The 18,469-nt window shown below is 37.1% G+C and overlaps 1 protein-coding gene across 1 annotated transcript in view; it reads left to right on the top strand.

Annotated features, from left to right (window-relative positions):
- Positions 1-18,469, top strand: part of CNKSR2 (connector enhancer of kinase suppressor of Ras 2) — a 1,108,533-nt gene that overhangs the window by 805,510 nt on the left and 284,554 nt on the right. The window contains exon 19 of the mRNA XM_053705261.1: positions 14,976-15,047. Coding sequence (XP_053561236.1) covers positions 14,976-15,047 — 72 coding nt within the window. The remainder of the gene's footprint in view (positions 1-14,975; positions 15,048-18,469) is intronic.

The following is an 18,469-nucleotide window of genomic DNA, read 5'->3' as shown; positions in this document are numbered from 1 at the left end:
GTGGCTATGTGCATGGTTTTAGGTCTCATGATTGCAGCATCGGATGCAATCTACTTTGCTCGTCTTCATATGAGACTTCTACAGCTTTGCATGTTGCACCAATGGTTATTACACTCTGATATCACAACTGATATTCTTAAATCCCAACACACAACTCTCTCTAACTTTGTGGTTAAACCACCACTTTATTATTCATGGGGCCTCTTTTGTTTGTCCTACCTGGTCTGTAATCACCACAGATGCAAGTCTTACAGGTTGGGGAGCTGTATTGGGGGACTTTGATAGCACAAGGAGTTTGGAATCCTCAAGAGGCGAGGTTACCCATCAATATTTTGTAACTCCGTGCTCTCTACAGAGCTCTTCAGGCTTGGCCTCTATTGAAGAGGGAACCTTATATTCATTTTCAAACAGACGATATCACTGCAGTGGCATATGTCAATCATCAAGGGGGAACTCACAGTCCCCTAGCTATGAAAGAAGTATCTTGCAGACAATCTTGTGAAAAATCTAATTACTGTCTAATCACAGCAATATTATTTCAGCCGACAATCTCTACATTCGGGGGAGTGGTCTCTCCACCCAGATCTATTCTATCAAATTGTACAGATGTGGGTCTCTCCAGAGATAGATCTGATAACCTCTCATCTGAAAAAGAAACTTCCCAGGTACCTTTCCAGGTCCAGGGATCCTCAGGCCAAAATGATGGACGCTCTAGCAGTTCCCTTGTCTTACCAGCCTGCTTACATTTTTCCCCCTCTGGTTCTACTTCCAAGAGTGATCTCAAAGATCATAATGGAACAATCTTATGTGTTTCTGATAGCACCAGCATGGCCTCACAGGATTTGGTATGCGGACCTTGTCCGAATGTCCAGTTGCCAGCCTTGGCCTCTTCCTCTAAGACCAGACCTCCCGTCTCAAGGCCCGTTCTTCTATCCAGATCTCAAATCTCTAAATATAATGGCATGGAAATTGAACGTTTAGTCCTCATTAACACTATGATTCATGCTCATAAGCCTGTTTCAAGGAAAACATGCCACAAGGTTTGGAAAACCTATATTTTATGGTGTTCTAAATATGATTATTCCTGGTATTCCTTTCGGATTCCTAGTATACTACAGTTTATTCAGGATGTTTTGGATAAAGGCTTGTCTGCCAATAGCTTAAAAGGACAAATCTCTGCATTTTCTGTTTTTTTTTCCACAGAAAGATTGCTAATCTTCCTGATATTCACTGTTTTGTCCAGGCTTTAATTTAGATTAAACAACATTAATAGGGAAATTATTGTTCCTTCCTTATGTCGTAATCATAATAGTAATATTGAAAAATATTTACACTCTTTGGATGTTGTTAGAACTTTGAAATACTATGTAGATGCTTCTAAGGATTTCTGACAGACTTCTAGTCTATTTATTTGTTCCGGTTTTAGAAAAGGTCAGGAAGCTTCTGCCGTTTCTTTAGCATCTTGGTTGAAACTTTTGATTCACAAAGCTTATTTGGAGGTGGGTCAGTCGCCGCCTCAGAAATGACAGCTTATTCTACAAGATCTTGGCTTTCAAGAATGAGGCTTCAGTTTATTAAATCTGCAAAGTGGCTACTTGGTCTTCTTTGCATACCTTTACTAAATTTTACGACTTTGATGTTTTTGCTTCTTCGGAAGCAGCCTTTGGTAGAAAGGTTATTCAAGCAGCTATCTTAGTTTGCTTCTAGTGCCTATGATTTAAGTTTTTTGAATTTTAAAGAAACTTAATTATTTTTTGGATTTAATTTCTCAACGGAAATTGCTGCTTCTTTCATGTAATTGGCAAGAGTCCATGAGCTAGTGACGTATGGGATATACATATCCCAAACATCAAAATGCCTATAAATACACCTCCCACCACACCTACAACTCAGTTTTACAAACTTTGCCTCCTATGGAGGTGGTGAAAGAAGCTTGTGCTTAATTTTTTTATGATTTCTTCTATGATAAGTGCTTATAAGCATTCTGAAGCCCAATTCCTTTTAGAGCACAGTGTTTGTCAGAGGGATGTGAAGAGAGTATCGCCTATTGATTTTATGGTTTCTCTCATGGGAAATCTTTTTAAGGGTTCTTGGTTATCGGTTGTGGGGATTCATCTCCTACCTCTGTTTTCAGATCGACGATATACTCTTATATACCATTACCTCTGCTGATAGTTTTCAGTACTGCTTTGGCTATCTGCTATATGTGGATGGGTGTCTTTCGGTAAGTATGTATCATTATTTAAGACACTATCAGCTATTGTTTGGCGCTTTATGTATTAATATAAAGTTTTAAATATAAAGTTTTAAATATGTTTTTTACTTATATTTGCCATGAGTTAGGTCTATGTATATTTCCCTTTTGCAGTCTAAACAGTTTCAGTATAGGAATAATGTTTGGGAAGTTTATTTCAACTTTTTTTCTTACCTGGTTCTAAATTGACTTGTTTCTCAATTTTTGTTTCGCGTGCAAATCTAGGCTTGCGAGGTCGCAAAATGCTGTTATTTATTGCATCATTCTTGGCGCCAATTTTTTTTTGCGCGAATTGCTCCTTTGATGCCACAAATTTCGTAATTTCCTGCATCTTTGTTGACGTTAGTTTTGATATGAAGTTGTGTTTGTTATGACGCAAGTTGCGTCATTTTCTGGTGTTAGTTTTGTGTAAAAAAATTGTTTAACTTCCTTTTGCATAATGCATCATTCTTGCCGCCAAAATTTAGTTATTTTACTCCTCTCCCTCATAGAAACTATGATGCCCTGAAACACAATTCTACAAAGCTAAGTGTGTTCTTGTTATTATTAAGCTGTTGTTATTTTCTTCAGCTCAATTTTGTGGCATTTATTTCTTTCATGTAATTGGCAAGAGTCCATGAGCTAGTGACATATGCAATATACAATCCTACCAGGAGGGGCAAAGTTTCCCAAACCTCAAAATGCCTATAAATACACCCCTCACCACACCCACAATTCAGTTTTACAAATTTTGCCTCCTATGGAGGTGGTGAAGTAAGTTTGTGCTAAGATTTTTACGTTGATATGCGCTTCTCAGCATTGTTGAAGCCCGATTCCTCTCAGAGTACAGAGAATGTCAGAGGGACGTGAAGGGAGTATCACTTATTGAATACGATGATTTCCCTAACGGGGGTCTTTTTCATGGGTTCTCTGTTATCGGTCGTAGAGATTCATCTCCTACCTCCCTTTTCAGATTGACGATATACTCTCTATTTACCATTACCTCTACTAATAACTGTTTTAGTACTGGTTTGGCTATCTGTTATATGTGGATGGGTGTCTTTTGGTAAGTATGTTTTTTATTTCTTAAGACACCTCAGCTATGGTTTGGCACTTTATGCATTTATATAAAGTTCTAAATATATGTATTGTACTTATATTTGCCATGAGTCACGTTCATGTATTTCCTTCAGCAGACTGTCAGTTTCATATTTGGGGAATTTAAACATTTTAAGAAATTTATTTCTTACCTGGGGTTTAGTCTTTTTTTCAATTGACTACTTTCTTGCTATTGCGGGTATTAGGCCCGCGGGTGCGTCAAATGCTAAACTTTATTGCATCATTCTTGGCGCGAAATTTTTTTTGGCGCGGAAAAAGACGTTTATGACGCAACTTCGTCATTTCCGGCGTCATACGTGACGCCGAGACCTTTCCCACGGCGGCGTCATTAGTGATGCGAGTGTGTCATTTCCGGTTATTTTTGTCGCCAAAAAAGTTTGTTACGTTGTGCATCATACTTGGCGCCAAATATTTTTGCATTATTTCAATACCCCATTGATGTTTGCCTCTTGCTTTTTTCTCTATCATAGGCCTATGCTTTTGCATTTTTTCCCATTCCTGAAACTGTCATATAAGGAAATAGATATTTTTGCTTTATATGTTGTTTTTTCTCTTACATTGAGCAAGATGTCCCAATCTGATCCTGCCTCAGAAGTTTCTGCTGGAACATTGCTGCCTGACATCGGTTCTACCAAAGCTAAGTGCATTTGTTGTAAAAGTGTAGAAATTATTTCATCAAATGTCATTTGTAATAGTTGTCATGATAAACTTTTACATGCAGATAGTGTTTCCATCAGTAATAGTACATTGCCAGTTGCAGTTCCTTCAACTTCTAATGTACATGATATACCTGTAAATTTTAAAGAATTTGTTTCTGATTCTATTCTGAAGGCTTTGTCTGCATTTCCACCTTCTAGTAAACGTAAAATGTCTTTTAAAACTTCTCATTTAGCTGATGATATTTCAAATGACCAGCAACATAATAATTTATCCTCTTCTGATGAGGATCTATCTGATTCAGAAGATCCTTCCTCAAACATTGACACTGACAAATCTACTTATTTATTTAAAATAGAGTATATGCGTTCTTTATTAAAAGAAGTGTTAATTACTTTGAATATTGAGGTAACCAGTCCTATTGACGTTCAGTCTAATAAACTTTTAAATGCTGTTTTTAAACCTCCTGTGGTTTCCCCAGGGGTTTTTCCTATTCCTGAGGCTAATTCTGATATGATTTCTAGGGAATGGAATAAGCCAGGTACTTATTTTATTCCTTCTTCAAGGTTTAAAAAATGGTATCCTTTACCAGCAAAATCTATAGAGTTTTGGGAAAAAATCCCCAAAGTTGATGGGACTATTTCTACTCTTGCTAAATGTACCACTATTCCTATGGAATATAAATACTTCCTTTAAGGATCCTTTAGATAGGAAACTTGAATCCTATCTAAGGAAGGCCTATTTATATTCAGGTCATCTTCTCAGACCTGCTATTTCTTTGGCTGATGTTTCGGCTGCCTCAACTTTTTGGTTGGAGAATTTAGTGCAACATGATTTGGATCCTGACATATCTAGCATTACTCGCTTACTGCAACATGCTAATAATTTTATTTGTGATGCCATTTTTGATATTATCAAAATTGATGTTAGATCCATGTCTTTAGCTATATTAGCTAGAAGAGCTTTGTGGCTTAAATCTTGGAATGCTGATATGACATCTAAATCTAAATTACTATCTCTTTCTTTCCAAGGTAATAATTTATTTGGTTCTCAGTTGGATTCTATTATTTCAACTATCACTGGAGGAAAAGGAGTTTTTCTGCTTCAGGATAAAAAACGTAAGGGTAAATCTAAGGCTTCTAACTGTTTTCGTTCCTTTCATCAAAATAAGGAACAAAAACTCAATCCTCCTCCCAAGGAATCTGCTTCCAGTTGGAAGCCTTCCTCTAATTGGAATAAATCCAAGCCATTTAGGAAACCAAAGTCTGCACCTAAGTCCGCATGAAGGTGCGGCCCTCATTCCAGCTCAACTGATAGGGGGCAGATTAAGGTTTTTCAAGGATTTTTGGATAAAATCTGTCCAAAATCATTGGATTCAGAGCATTGTCTCTCAGGGGTATCGAATAGGATTCAAAGTAAGACCTCCTGTGAGAAGATTTTTTCTCTCATGCATCCCTGTAAATCCAGTAAACGCTCAGGCTTTTCTGAAGTGTGTTTCAGATCTGGAGTCTTCAGGGGTAATCATGCCAGTTCCTCCTCAGGACGAGGTTTGGGGTTTTATTCAAACCTATTCATTGAACCAAAGAAAGAAAATTTATTCAGACCAGTTCTGGATCTAAACATTTTGAATTGTTATGTAAGAGTACCAACTTTCAAGATGGCGACTATAAGGACTATTCTGCCTTTTGTTCAGCAAGGACATTATATGTCCACAATAGACTTGCAGGATGCATACCTTCATATTCCGATTCATCCAGAACACTATCAGTTTCTGAGATTCTCTTTTCTAGACAAGCATTACCAATTTGTTGCTCTTCCATTTGGCCTAGCAACAGCTCCAAGAATCTTTTCAAAGGTTCTGGGTGCCCTACTATCTGTAATCAGAGAACAGGGTATTGCGGTGTTTCCTTATTTGGACAATATCTTGGTACTAGCTCAGTCTTTACATACTGCAGAATCTCACACGAATCAACTAGTGTTGTTTCTTTGGAAACATGGTTGGAGGATCAATTTACCAAAAAGTTTCTTGATTCCTCAGACAAGGGTCACCTTTTTAGGCTTCCAGATAGATTCAGTGTCCATGACTCTGTCTCTAACAGACAAGAGACGTTTAAAATTGGTCGCAGCATGCCGGCACCTTCAGTCTCAGTCATTCCCTTCAGTGGCTATTTGCATGGAAGTTTTAGGTCTCATGACTGCAGCATCGGACGCGATCCCCTTTGCTCGTTTTCACATGAGACCTCTACAGCTTTGCATGCTGAATCAATGGTGCAGGGATTATACAAAGATATCACAATTAATATCCTTGAATCCCAATGTACAACAATCTCTGACATGGTGGATAGATCACCATCGTTTGGTTCAAGGGGCTTCCTTTGTTCGGCCAACCTGGACTGTGATCTCAACAGATGCGAGTCTTTCAGGTTGGGGAGCTGTTTGGGGATCTCTGACAGCACAAGGGGTTTGGAAATCTCAAGAGGCGAGATTACCAATAAATATTTTAGAACTCTGTGCAATTCTCAGAGCTCTTCAGTCTTGGCCTCTGCTAAAGAGAGAACTGTTTATTTGTTTTCAGACAGACAATATCACAACTGTGGCTTATGTCAATCATCAGGGTGAGACTCACAGTCCCCAAGCTATGAAAGAAGTATCTCGGATACTTGCTTGGGCGGAATCCAGCTCCTGTCTAATCTCTGTTGTGCATATCCCAGGTGTAGACAATTGGGAGGCGGATTATCTCAGCCGCCAGACTTTACATCCAGGGGAGTGGTCTCTCCATCCAGATGTGTTTTCTCAGATTGTTCAGATGTGGGGTCTTCCAGAGATAGATCTCATGGCCTCTCATCTAAACAAGAAACTTCCCAGATACCTGTCCAGGTCCAGGGATGTTCAGGCAGAAGCAGTGGATGCACTGACACTTCCTTGGTGTTATCATCCTGCTTACCTCTTCCTGCCTCTAGTTCTCCTTCCAAGAGTGATCTCCAAAATCATCATGGAACAGTCTTTTGTGTTGCTGGTGGCTCCAGCATGGCCACACAGGTTTTGGTATGCGGATCTGGTTCGGATGTCCAGTTGCCCGCCTTGGCCACTTCCATTACGGCCGGACCCACTATCTCAAGGTCCGTTTTTCCATCAGGATCTCAAATCATTAAATTTGAAGGTATGGAAATTGAACGCTTAGTTCTAAGTCATAGAGGTTTCTCTGACTCTGTGATTAATACTATGTTACAAGCTCGTAAATCTGTCTCTAGAAAGATTTATTATAGAGTTTGGAAGACTTACATTTCATGGTGTTCTTCTCATAAATTCTCCTGGCATTCTTTTAGAATTCCTAGAATTTTACAGTTCCTTCAGGATGGTTTGGATAAGGGTTTGTCTGCAAGTTCCTTGAAAGGTCAAATCTCAGCTCTTTCTCTTTTATTTCACAGAAAGATTGCTATACTTCCTGATATTCACTGTTTTGTACAAGCTTTAGTTCGTATTAAGCCTGTCATTAAATCAGTTTCTCCTCCTTGGAGTCTTAATTTGGTTCTGAAGGCTTTACAGGCTCCTCCATTTGAGCCTATGCATTCTTTGGACATTAAACTACTTTCTTGGAAAGTGTTGTTTCTTTTGGCTATCTCTTCTGCTAGAAGAGTTTGAGCTATCTGCTCTTTCTTGTGAGTCTCCTTTTCTGTTTTTTCATCAGGATAAGGCAGTTTTGCTGACTTCTTTTCAATTTTTACCTAAGGTTGTGAATTCTAACAACATTAGTAGAGAAATTGTTGTCCCTTCCTTATGTCCTAATCCTAAGAATTCTTTGGAAAGATCCTTACATTCTTTGGATGTGGTAAGAGCTTTGAAATATGTGGAAGCTACTAAAGATTTCAGGAAGACTTCCAGTCTATTTGTTTTATTTTCTGGTCCTAGGAAAGGTCAGAAGGCTTCTGCTATTTCCTTGGCTTCTTGGTTGAAACTTTTGATTCATCAAGCTTATTTGGAGTCGGGTCAGGCCCCGCCTCAGAGAATTACAGCTCATTCTACTAGATCGGTCTCCACTTCGTGGGCTTTTAAGAATGAAGCTTCAGTTGATCAGATTTGCAAAGCGGCAACTTGGTCCTCTTTGCATACATTTACTAAATTCTACCGTTTTGATGTATTTGCTTCTTCAGAAGCAGTTTTTGGTAGAAAAGTTCTTCAGGCAGCTGTTTCAGTATGATTCTTCTGCTTTTTTATTTAAGTTTTTTTCTTTAAAAAATGGAAATAAACTTATTTTTTTGGGTTGTGGATTATTTTTTTCAGCGAAATATGGCTGTTTTTATTTTTATTCCCTCCCTCTCTAGTGACTCTTGAGTGGAAGATCCACATCTTGGGTATTGATATCCCATATGTCACTAGCTCATGGACTCTTGCCAATTACATGAAAGAAAACATAATTTATGTAAGAACTTACCTGATAAATTCATTTCTTTCATATTGGCAAGAGTCCATGAGGCCCACCCTTTTTATGGTGGTTATGATTTTTTGTATAAAGCACAATAATTTCCAAATTTCCTTTGTTGATGCTTTCTACTCCTTTCTTTATCACCCCACTGCCTGGCTATTCGTTAAACTGAATTGTGGGTGTGGTGAGGGGTGTATTTATAGGCATTTTGAGGTTTGGGAAACTTTGCCCCTCCTGGTAGGATTGTATATCCCATATGTCACTAGCTCATGGACTCTTGCCAATATGAAAGAAATGAATTTATCAGGTACGTTTTTACATAAATTATGTTTTTATGCTTAAAATGTTTCTGCATATACAATGACATTTACTGTTTTTACTTATTCAGTTCATGTACTTGATTTACTCTGCAAACATCACATGTTATTGCTTTTATCATAAAGGTTATGACTGCAATTATGCCTTTAAGTAAACTTATGTGGTCTTTTCAAAATTATTAAGATTTAATTAATTTTGTTCTGACCGACAGCACACTTAAGTTATTCTCCTGATGAAGGTTTTCTTTGGCTCAAAGGATCCTGTATCAGAGACAGTTTTATTGAAAAATCTCCTTATTTTTCATTTGAACATTCTTTGTTCTAAGTTAAGAAAAAAATTTAATTTTTAGCTTTTAGGAGCCTAGTCCTCCTATTAACTATGTTATTTTAAAAATCTGGATTATAAGATTTTATTTTGCTCCTGAGGGTTTTTCCTATTCAAGATACTATCTGTATTATATTCTAAAGAATGGTTTATCCTGATTCTCTTTTGGGACTGTACTACTATTTCTATAGAAATTGGTACTTATTTTTAGGATTCTTTAGAGTTTGAATATAACCTTAGTAGAGCATATTCATATACGGTTTATATTTTTAGTTCAGCCTTTATCTGTGGCTGACATTACTGTTCTTTCAACCATTTTGTTGTTGAACAGTTAGCATAAGCAGTTTCAGATTCTCAAGTATATAACTCTGTTTATTTACTTCTGATGTATTTATTTTATTATGTTTACTATATCTATTATTATGATTTCAAATATATTTTATTATCGCTAGCTTGGATAATAATTTGTTTGATTTATATTATCTCCACTATTTCTTGAGGTTCAGAGTCTTTTCTGCCCTACTTTTAGTCCGGTGATGTAGATCAGTTGGTGAATGTCCTGACTACAAATGCTTGTTCTAGATCCAAGGGTCTTAGATTCATATCCCGGCAGGGTTAATGCAGCCCTTGAACTTTTTTAGGTCAATTTATTGTGTACCATTTATTTGGGTAATATTAACAACTTTTTTTTTCAGGGGCTAATTTGGTTAACTCTGAGTGCAAGCACAGAAAAAGCGTTTTTTGTATCCTTCTGGGAGAAAATGCTATATAATTACTTTTTATTCAACTGCATGAACGTACGGTTCTCAAACCAGTTCTTCTGGTGGGGGGCAGATTAAATTGTTTTTGGATGATTTCAGTCCAAAATCTTTCTCAGTACACTCTGGAGTGTTTATGCCAGTTCTTTAGCAGGAACAGGGATTGGGTTTATATATTAATTTCTATTCTTTGTCCCAAAGAAGAAAGTCTTGGATCTGAAGACTTTATATTGTTTTGTAAGAGTCCCAAATTTAAAGTTGGCAACTATAAAGGACTATTATGCCTTTTGTTTAACAAGGTCATTTCAGCACAAGGGGTTTGGAAACTTCAAGAGACAAGGTTTCCAATCGATATTTTAGAACTCTGTGCTATTTCAGAGTTCTTTCAAGCTTGGTCTCTTTTGGGAGAGAACTTTTCATTTTTTTGCTTTCAGACAAACAATATCACAACTGTGGCATATGTCAATCATTGAATAGGGGACTCACATTCCCTTAGCAATTAAGAAGTATCTTGAATACGTTCTTAGGTGGAATTCATCTCCTGTCTAATTTCTACAACTTATATCTCAGGTTTAGACATTTGGGAGATGGATTATCTCAGTGGTCAGTCTTCAGAAGACTTCTAGTCTGTTTGTTGTTTTTCTGGTTTCAGAAAAGGTTAGAAAGCCTTTTCAATTTCTTTAGCATCCTCGTTAAAGCTTTTGTTTTTCAAAGCTTATTCGGAGGCTGGGTAGGTTCCGCCTCAGAGATTTACAGCTCAATCTGCTAAATTCAGTCGCCATTTCTTGGGCTTTTTCAGATTGAAGCTTCGGATGATCAAATTTGCAAAGCAGTATTTTGGTCGTCTTTGCATACTTTTATTGTTTTTACCATTTTAAAGTATTTTGCTTCTTCTGAAGCAGTCTTTGGTAGAAAAGTTCTTCAGGCAGCTGTCTCAGTTTGATTCTACTGCTTTTGATTTGTTTTTTCAAGGAAAACTTAATTATTGTGTGGATTCGTTTTCTCAGTGGAAATAGCTGTTATTTTATCCCTTCCTCTCTAGTGACTCTTCTGTGGACGTCCGCATCTTGGGTATTTCTATCCCATACATCACTAGCTCATGGACTCTTGCCAATTACATGAAAGAAAACATAATTTATGTACGAACTTACCTGATAAATTAATTTCTTTCATATTGGCAAGAGTCCATGAGGCCCACCCTTTTTATGGTGGTTATGTTTTTTTTGTATAAAAGCACAATTATTTTTTCAGTTCCTCTTTTTGTATGCTTTTTTTTAATCCTTTTGTTATCACCTCACTACTTGGCTATTCATTAAACTGAGTTGTGGGTGTGGTGGGAGGTGTATTTATAGGCATTTTTATTTTTGGGAAACTTTGCCCCCTCCTGGTAGGAATGTACATCCCATATGTCACTAGCCATTGGACTCTTGCCAATATGAAAGAAATTAATATATCAGGTAAGTTCTTACATAAATTATGTTTTTTATTTTTATCCCTCACTTTATTGTTACTTGTGAACTTCCACATTTTGGGTATTATATCCCATTAGTAACAAGCTCTTGGACTCTTGCCACCTATATGAAAGAAAACATAATTTATGTAAGATCATACCTGATAAATTTATTTTTCATAGTGGCGAGAGTCCACGTGGCCCACCCGTTTTTGTGTGGTTTTCATTTTTTTTTTATAAAGCACATTTTTTTGTCCTGCTCTTCATTTTTATGCTTTTCCTCCTTATTTCACCTCACCTACTTGACTATAAGTTAAACTGAGGTATGAGTGAGGTGGTAGGTGTTTTTATAGGCATTTGAGGTTTGGGAAACTTTGCCTCCTCCTGGTAGGAATGTGTATCCCATCAGTAACAGGCTCGTGGACTCTCGCCACCATGAAATAAATTAATCAGGTAAGTTCTTACATAAATTGTTTTTCTTGTTATCCTTTGTTGAAAAGCAGGAAGTTAAGCTCAAGAGTGTGAATGTGTCTGCAACACTATTTGTCAGCAGCTTTGCAAGAAGGCACGCTACCTATTCAGATATCTCTTTAATAAGAATAACAGAAGAACGAAGCAAATTGGATGAAAGATGTGAATTGGAAAAAAAATTGGGGGGGAGAGGAGGGGGGAGGGAGACTATTGGTATAGTGGTGACAAGTTTGACTGACAGTTGTGAATAGATAAAGTGACAGTCTACGGCACCCCTCAGAACTCAGAGATTGTCAATGAGTGCATATCTTGAAATTAAAAAGTCGAAATGAGTCTTTTTATAACCACAGTTTAAATAGCTAAGTGCATTACATCCCTGGCATACTATTTCCTTGTTTATAATAAGAACTGGAGAGAATGGATAGGTTAGGAAGGTTAAATTGGCTGTTAATAAACCAACTACAGTATCGCCTACCTAGCAATACATTTATATTTCATAATAATTTGAATGCGCTGTCGATTTGGCTTTTTGGAATACGTGGGTTAACACGCACGCAAAATAAGTTATTTTGCAACTTTTATTACCTGCGCAACCCCAGATGCGAAAAATCCATAACGCGCACAGTGTTTTTGCAATTGCAAAAAACAGATTTGCTGCGCAACTTGTAATCACGCCCTATGTATTTTATAGACATAGATAATAAAGAGTAGTATTTGACTGATAAGATAAGGATGTTTGATCTGTCTGCAAGCAGGGCCGCCATCAGGGGGTGACAGGGGTGACAGGGGTGAATCCTGTCAGGGGCCAAATGGGCTAGGGGAGCCCCATGAGGCAAGAATTTTTTTTAAAATTTTGGCAGCCACCAGTGGGTACTACAGCAGAGTGCTAATTGAGCATGGGGAATGTTATAACAAGAAGTAAAGTATTAGCATTTGAGAGGATTTCTGAGTGTGCACTAAACCACTATGCACAGTGTGAGTGAGACAGACTTGGCACTTTGTTTGTACAGTGTGTGCCTGAGTCAGACGGCTGATCACTTTCATTTGCAGAGGAGGTATGAATTACTTAGCAAATGTTTTTTTATTTCTTTGTGCAATTTAGGATTGTAACTTCAGTGAGGTAGTAGTTGTATGGTGGGGCCATGAGTTCATAAAAACACATATTTTTTTTAGCAGCAGTGTATTTATGATTATTTGACAATGCTGTAGAAATGCTATATTTAAAACCATGCAGAAATGTTTCCTCCTCAATACACAAATGATAGGTGCCCTTTTGGCAGATATTCATTTTTATTTATATATATATATATATATATATATATATATATATATATATATATATATATATATATATATATATATATATAATATTGCATTCCAGTTTACTGTCCCTTTATACAAGACTTTCCAGATGCATGGAGGCATTTTATCTAAGATTTTTACATCTGCATAACATGTTATACTCTCAGACTAAGATTGCTCATTGTTTGAAATGAGACAGGCTAACTTAAAACTGTTCAGTTTATACTACAGCTGACTTAATTTACCAACAAGCCTAAATCCTGCATTTAACCAGATCTAATGATATGAGTACCACAGCTTATGGTTCCATCAAGACCATATAGAGTACAGCATTTTCAAAATCCATAAGTACAGCTGACAGATGGGAACATTTGTACACTATATTTGAAGTGGTGCTCTTAGTTGGGGAAAATGGGGAAAAAATCAAACAAACATATGTCAACCTTTTAAAAGTACTTTTCTTCATCTAGCCATCTACCCAGATCATTAATGTACAATTTTGAATTCACAGAATTATTTTTGTTTGCACATTTACAAATATGATTCTTTAAAAAGTGCTCTCTTAATCATTTTTATCATGCATGTCACACACTGTTGATTTAGGGGATGCAAGGTGCATAAATGTTTCCTCCTGTGAGTGTTTCTGTGGGTGTCTGTGTTTGTCTTTGTGCTTTGGTTTGTGTCTCTATGAGTGTGTATGTATTTTTTTTCTGTGGGTCTCTGTGTGGGTATGCATATGTCTGAGCTTTTTCTATGGGTGTCTCTGTGAGGGTGTGTGTGTGTTTGTCTTTGTGTATTTTCTCTGGATACCTCTGTGAGGTTGGGTGTGTATGTCTGTGTTTTCTGTGAATGTCTCTGTGAGGGTGTGTGTATGTATGTATGTCTGTGTTTTCTGTGGATGTCTCTGTGAGGGTGTGTGTTTTCTGTGGGTGTTTCTGTGAGGGTGTGTTTATGTCTTTGTGTGTTTTCTGTGGATATCTCAGTGAGGGTGTGTGTATGCATGTCTGTGTTTTATGTGGTTGTCTCTCTGTGTGTGTATGTCTTTGTGTGTTTTCTGTGGTTGTCTCTGTGTGTGTGTGTATGTCTTTTTGTGTTTTCTGAGGCTGTCTCTGTCTGTGTCTCCTTGGGTGTATGTGCAAGTTTGAGATTGTGTGTGTGTCAGTTGTCTGTTCCTTTTTAGGACATTTTGACCTTACTACTGATTATTCACATCTTTTTATAGACTTTGAGACTAATGAGACCTTTCCGGAAATCACCAATCTACCATTTAACCTTTAAATTATTGTTTAGGCAGTTCAGGGCCCTTCCTTTCAGCCACTGCATGCTGTTGTCATAATTTAGTTGGCATCTTCCTTTACAAAAAGATAATCAGAACTCCATATTTTGTTTTCTAAATCTCCTTTTTTTTTACAAAACTGTAGTTTACCTCATTACTTGTCAGGTCAATGTAAAGAAGTGCTGAGTGTCTGTTTGGGTGTCTGTGTCTGAGTGTGTTTCTTTGCGTGTCTGCTAGAGTGTCTATATGTGAATCCTTATGTGTGAGTGTGTGTGTGTTTCAGTCTATGAGTGTGTCTGTGTGTGTATGTTACTACCTTTACAACATTTCCAAGTTTAAATAGACACTTAAGAATAAAGTGCATATACATTTTAGTCACTTGGTCAATAATTGCACATGTCAAAGGAGGGGGGGAGGGGGGCCTGATCAATGGTTAAGTCAGGGTCCCCAAAATTTCTAGTGGCGGCCCTGTCTGCAAGTGTATATCATAAAGAATCATGTTTAATACAGTAATCAATTAACTTATTAAAATATATTTTGAGTTTGAAATATTGTTTAAATGTTATATTGAACTTAAAAAATATATATTATATAATAAAAAAAAATTCATGTGACCATTGTCTTTGTTTTTCCTTATTTTTTAGTGCATTTAAAGCTTGCCATCCGAAGATCAAAAGCTTTTACTTTGCTGCCGACAATTTAGATGACATGAACAGGTAAAAACGCACTTTGTTTCAGCTGTAGCTAGCAGCATCTTTTATATAACTGTTTACTTATTCAGAAGTTTGTCATTTTTGTAATATTGGCTGTATTTGCTACACAGTTTTTTTTGGAATTTTCAGTTGACAAAATACTTTTTTGATTATTACCATTGCCATTTCCCTGTCAACAATCAACATCTTAATGTTATATGTCTTTGGTATAGTCTACTTTTCATATTGCTTGGGTATTCAGTTTAAATTCTGTTTTTCATTAGTTTATAACCTGTCAATGGTTAGCTGCCCCTGTACCTCAGTTTGGCAGCCAATGCATACCTTGAAAATGTGAAGTTAAAACCACTTAGTATTCATGTAGATGTGGAAATGGTGACATTATGCATTCATATGTCCAGTAACCAAGATGAAGCCATCTTAATTGACTTAAATGGCCTTTAAATGCACCTTTATTTACTCTAAACAGTCTAGGGAATTGTGGATACTAATGTAATGTTTATATTAAATTAGTGAATGTTGAAGTTTGATAATTAGAAGATCTAAGTGGAGAATTTAAAAAATATCTCTCTACCTGTGACTGAGGTCTACTTTAATATGCTAAATCATCCTAAGGGGTCAATCACAATCCTGTAGAAAAGCTTATCAAATGATGTATCTACAAATGGATAAATGGACTAATAATTTAGTCCATGCTGCAGTTTTGCATTAAACAGGATATCTGCATGCAACCTATATTAAAATGAAGGTAAATGTTGATGAATGAAAGCCCATTTTTAAAAAAATACTATTAAAAACAGGGGCACTTTCATTCATCAAAGTTTACAAAGCAGCCGTTTTGATTAAAAAGCTTGGTTAGTCATTGATGACGTGTGAAGAGAGGATCTCCGGGTGGGGGAAGCTGCTCTGGCTGTGCAAAGAAGAGAGGTAAGTTTTTAAATTTTATTTATGACCAACAAAGGGTACACAAAAGTGATGTTGACATCATTATGCCACACAGGGCGAGAAAAGAAAAGTTCTGCAACAACACAGCATTACAATGTAGTTTGAGTATACAACATTAACATGAAACACGTGTTCCATTACCAAAATTCACTACGTTTCAAACAGGTGAGATATCAGTATATGCATCTTGGATATAGTGTACACATAGCTATGCCACACAGGACAAGCGTAGGTAAATATTTCAATATTGCATAATTACATTGTGCTTTGAGTATAATAAACCCGAATTTGAAATGTGTTAAACAGATGATACTTGTTATATACACCCTATGTGACCCCATTGTTGGGTTTTTGTAATTATGACAAAACAGCAAAACAAATAACAGGACAAACAAACAAACAAACAAACAAAAAACAAAACAAAAAAAAGCACTGAAAAAACCCTAAAACTATAAACCTAACCTTAACAGTTATAGCTCTTAAGATGCCTTTAGCCTAACAATACTGAGGTTCCGGGGCTATCAAAAATAAGATAACCATGTTGTGGCCTCTTTTTGTCAAATCCCACTTTGGAAGCTTCTATGAGTGGCCAGAAAAGAGTATAAGTTATTACATGCATGGGCCTCCCACTGTACAACAATAAAAATCTACCATGGTAAAGAATATCTAGAGTACAATATAGGAGATGCTTATTATGAATTCCTGACAAGGTAAAGCCAAAAGGCAACGCCCTATATTAGACATTAAGGGTTCTAGTCATCCAAATACAGCACGACTGTCCAATGCCTGTGTACCTGTGCGTAAGAGGCATAAACCCAACACCATAAAGTGATGACATATAAGGGGCACAATTCATAGTAGGGAGTAGGAGGTTGGTACACATGTTGTGATGGGTAATAGCGAAAATTAATGATGTTCATAAATTGGTAGTGTCTGTTAAAAATAAGTGTAAGGTGTAAATCCCTGCCCTCTCAGCAATCTGCAAAAAAAAATTGTCTAGGTTGCGTTATTAATTAAGGCAGCTACAGATTATTTGCCTTATGCAAGGCTCCACCATAAGAACAAGGAAACCGTTTCAATTACTGGAGGTTAGCTCTAATGACAGGCACATGTTTGGTTATTTAAACTGGCTTTTTATACATACAGGGATGTTGAGTTAGCATAAAGAAATATTAGTGCCACAAATGGGGTGAAATGGAGTCCCTCCATGTAAAACAAGGAAGTTCCCCAAGATCTATTTAAACAGGCAATATAATTTGAGCAATAAGACCAAGGTGAAATATGTGACTTGACAATATTTGGTACATTAAAGGTTACATTATAGGGTTTGAGAGGTCTTTGTTTCCCTCCTGTGTAACTAATGCACTGCACATAATCTCAGGATTCTACATGTAATCTATTAAAGGGTACATTTATGGTCGGCGCATCAGTCAATCAAGGTTTAAGTACAGAGTAGTAGGTATAAAGTGGGTTTAGGCTATTGACACAGATACAAATACGGACATGGGTGAACAATCAATGCCTTAGGGTCACCAGGATATTAATGACACACATCCAAATGATACTGGGTCAAACAAAGTTTCTCTATAAGGTCTAGCACTAAGCAACACACAGTGGCTTGGGAAGTCAGAGCACAAAATGTGTTATGTAATGGGAAGGTGTGATAAGTCATAATTTGACAATAGCAATCAATAATACAGATAGTGGAGCGCATACATCTTTGAATTTTAGGAAATTTGTGAGGGCAAAGTAAAATTTAAAGTGGATACTCTGCTAACAAACAAAAGGGCTGTGAGGTAGGGAACAAGAATTCCTTTTATATAAAACAAAACAGTAACAAAACTAATTGAGGACAGTCAAACACTGACATCTAACTGTATGAAAGCATGCGCTTAGAGACACAAAGCCTGCAACCTAATAAACAAAAATGTTTGTGAGACGGAGATTAAATGTAGCCACATGACAATTGATCCGAGTTGGATTTGTCCGCAGTATAAGAGATAACCTTGTTAAGTGCATCAAAATATGACATCCATAGAGTATTTGTAGGTAAATTCCCTGCTATGAGGTTGCAAGCGCTACTTAGACTGAACAGTAGAAATGTGCTATAACCCATAAGGATATCTCAGTCATCCCCAAACCGTTGCAATAAAAATTTAGTCTTTAGCTATTAACAAAGCAGTCTCATATATATCTAAAACAGAATTAAACCCTTGGGATGTGTGTTGCGCGTTCCAAAGTCGGCAACAAGTACAGAGAGACACTGGCTCCACAGCAAACATGCAGTACAAAGTAGGTAGATTACCCGATTCCAGTCCGAGTTAGAGTTAAATAATCACAGTCCAGCGGAGCACGGCCTGCCTGTGGGGGACAACAGCCGCCATGCTGCTTTCCATAGTCAGGGGGATAGACGTTAACTCCTGCAACTAAATGCGGAGCCCGTAAAGAAACAGTGTGCTGTAGTGGATCAGGCGCAGTGGCGG

This window comes from Bombina bombina, chromosome 3 (genome assembly GCF_027579735.1).
Source record: "Bombina bombina isolate aBomBom1 chromosome 3, aBomBom1.pri, whole genome shotgun sequence".
Lineage (NCBI taxonomy): Eukaryota > Metazoa > Chordata > Amphibia > Anura > Bombinatoridae > Bombina > Bombina bombina.
Note: the sequence above shows the minus strand (reverse complement) of the source record. Positions and strands in the feature narration are given on the sequence as shown.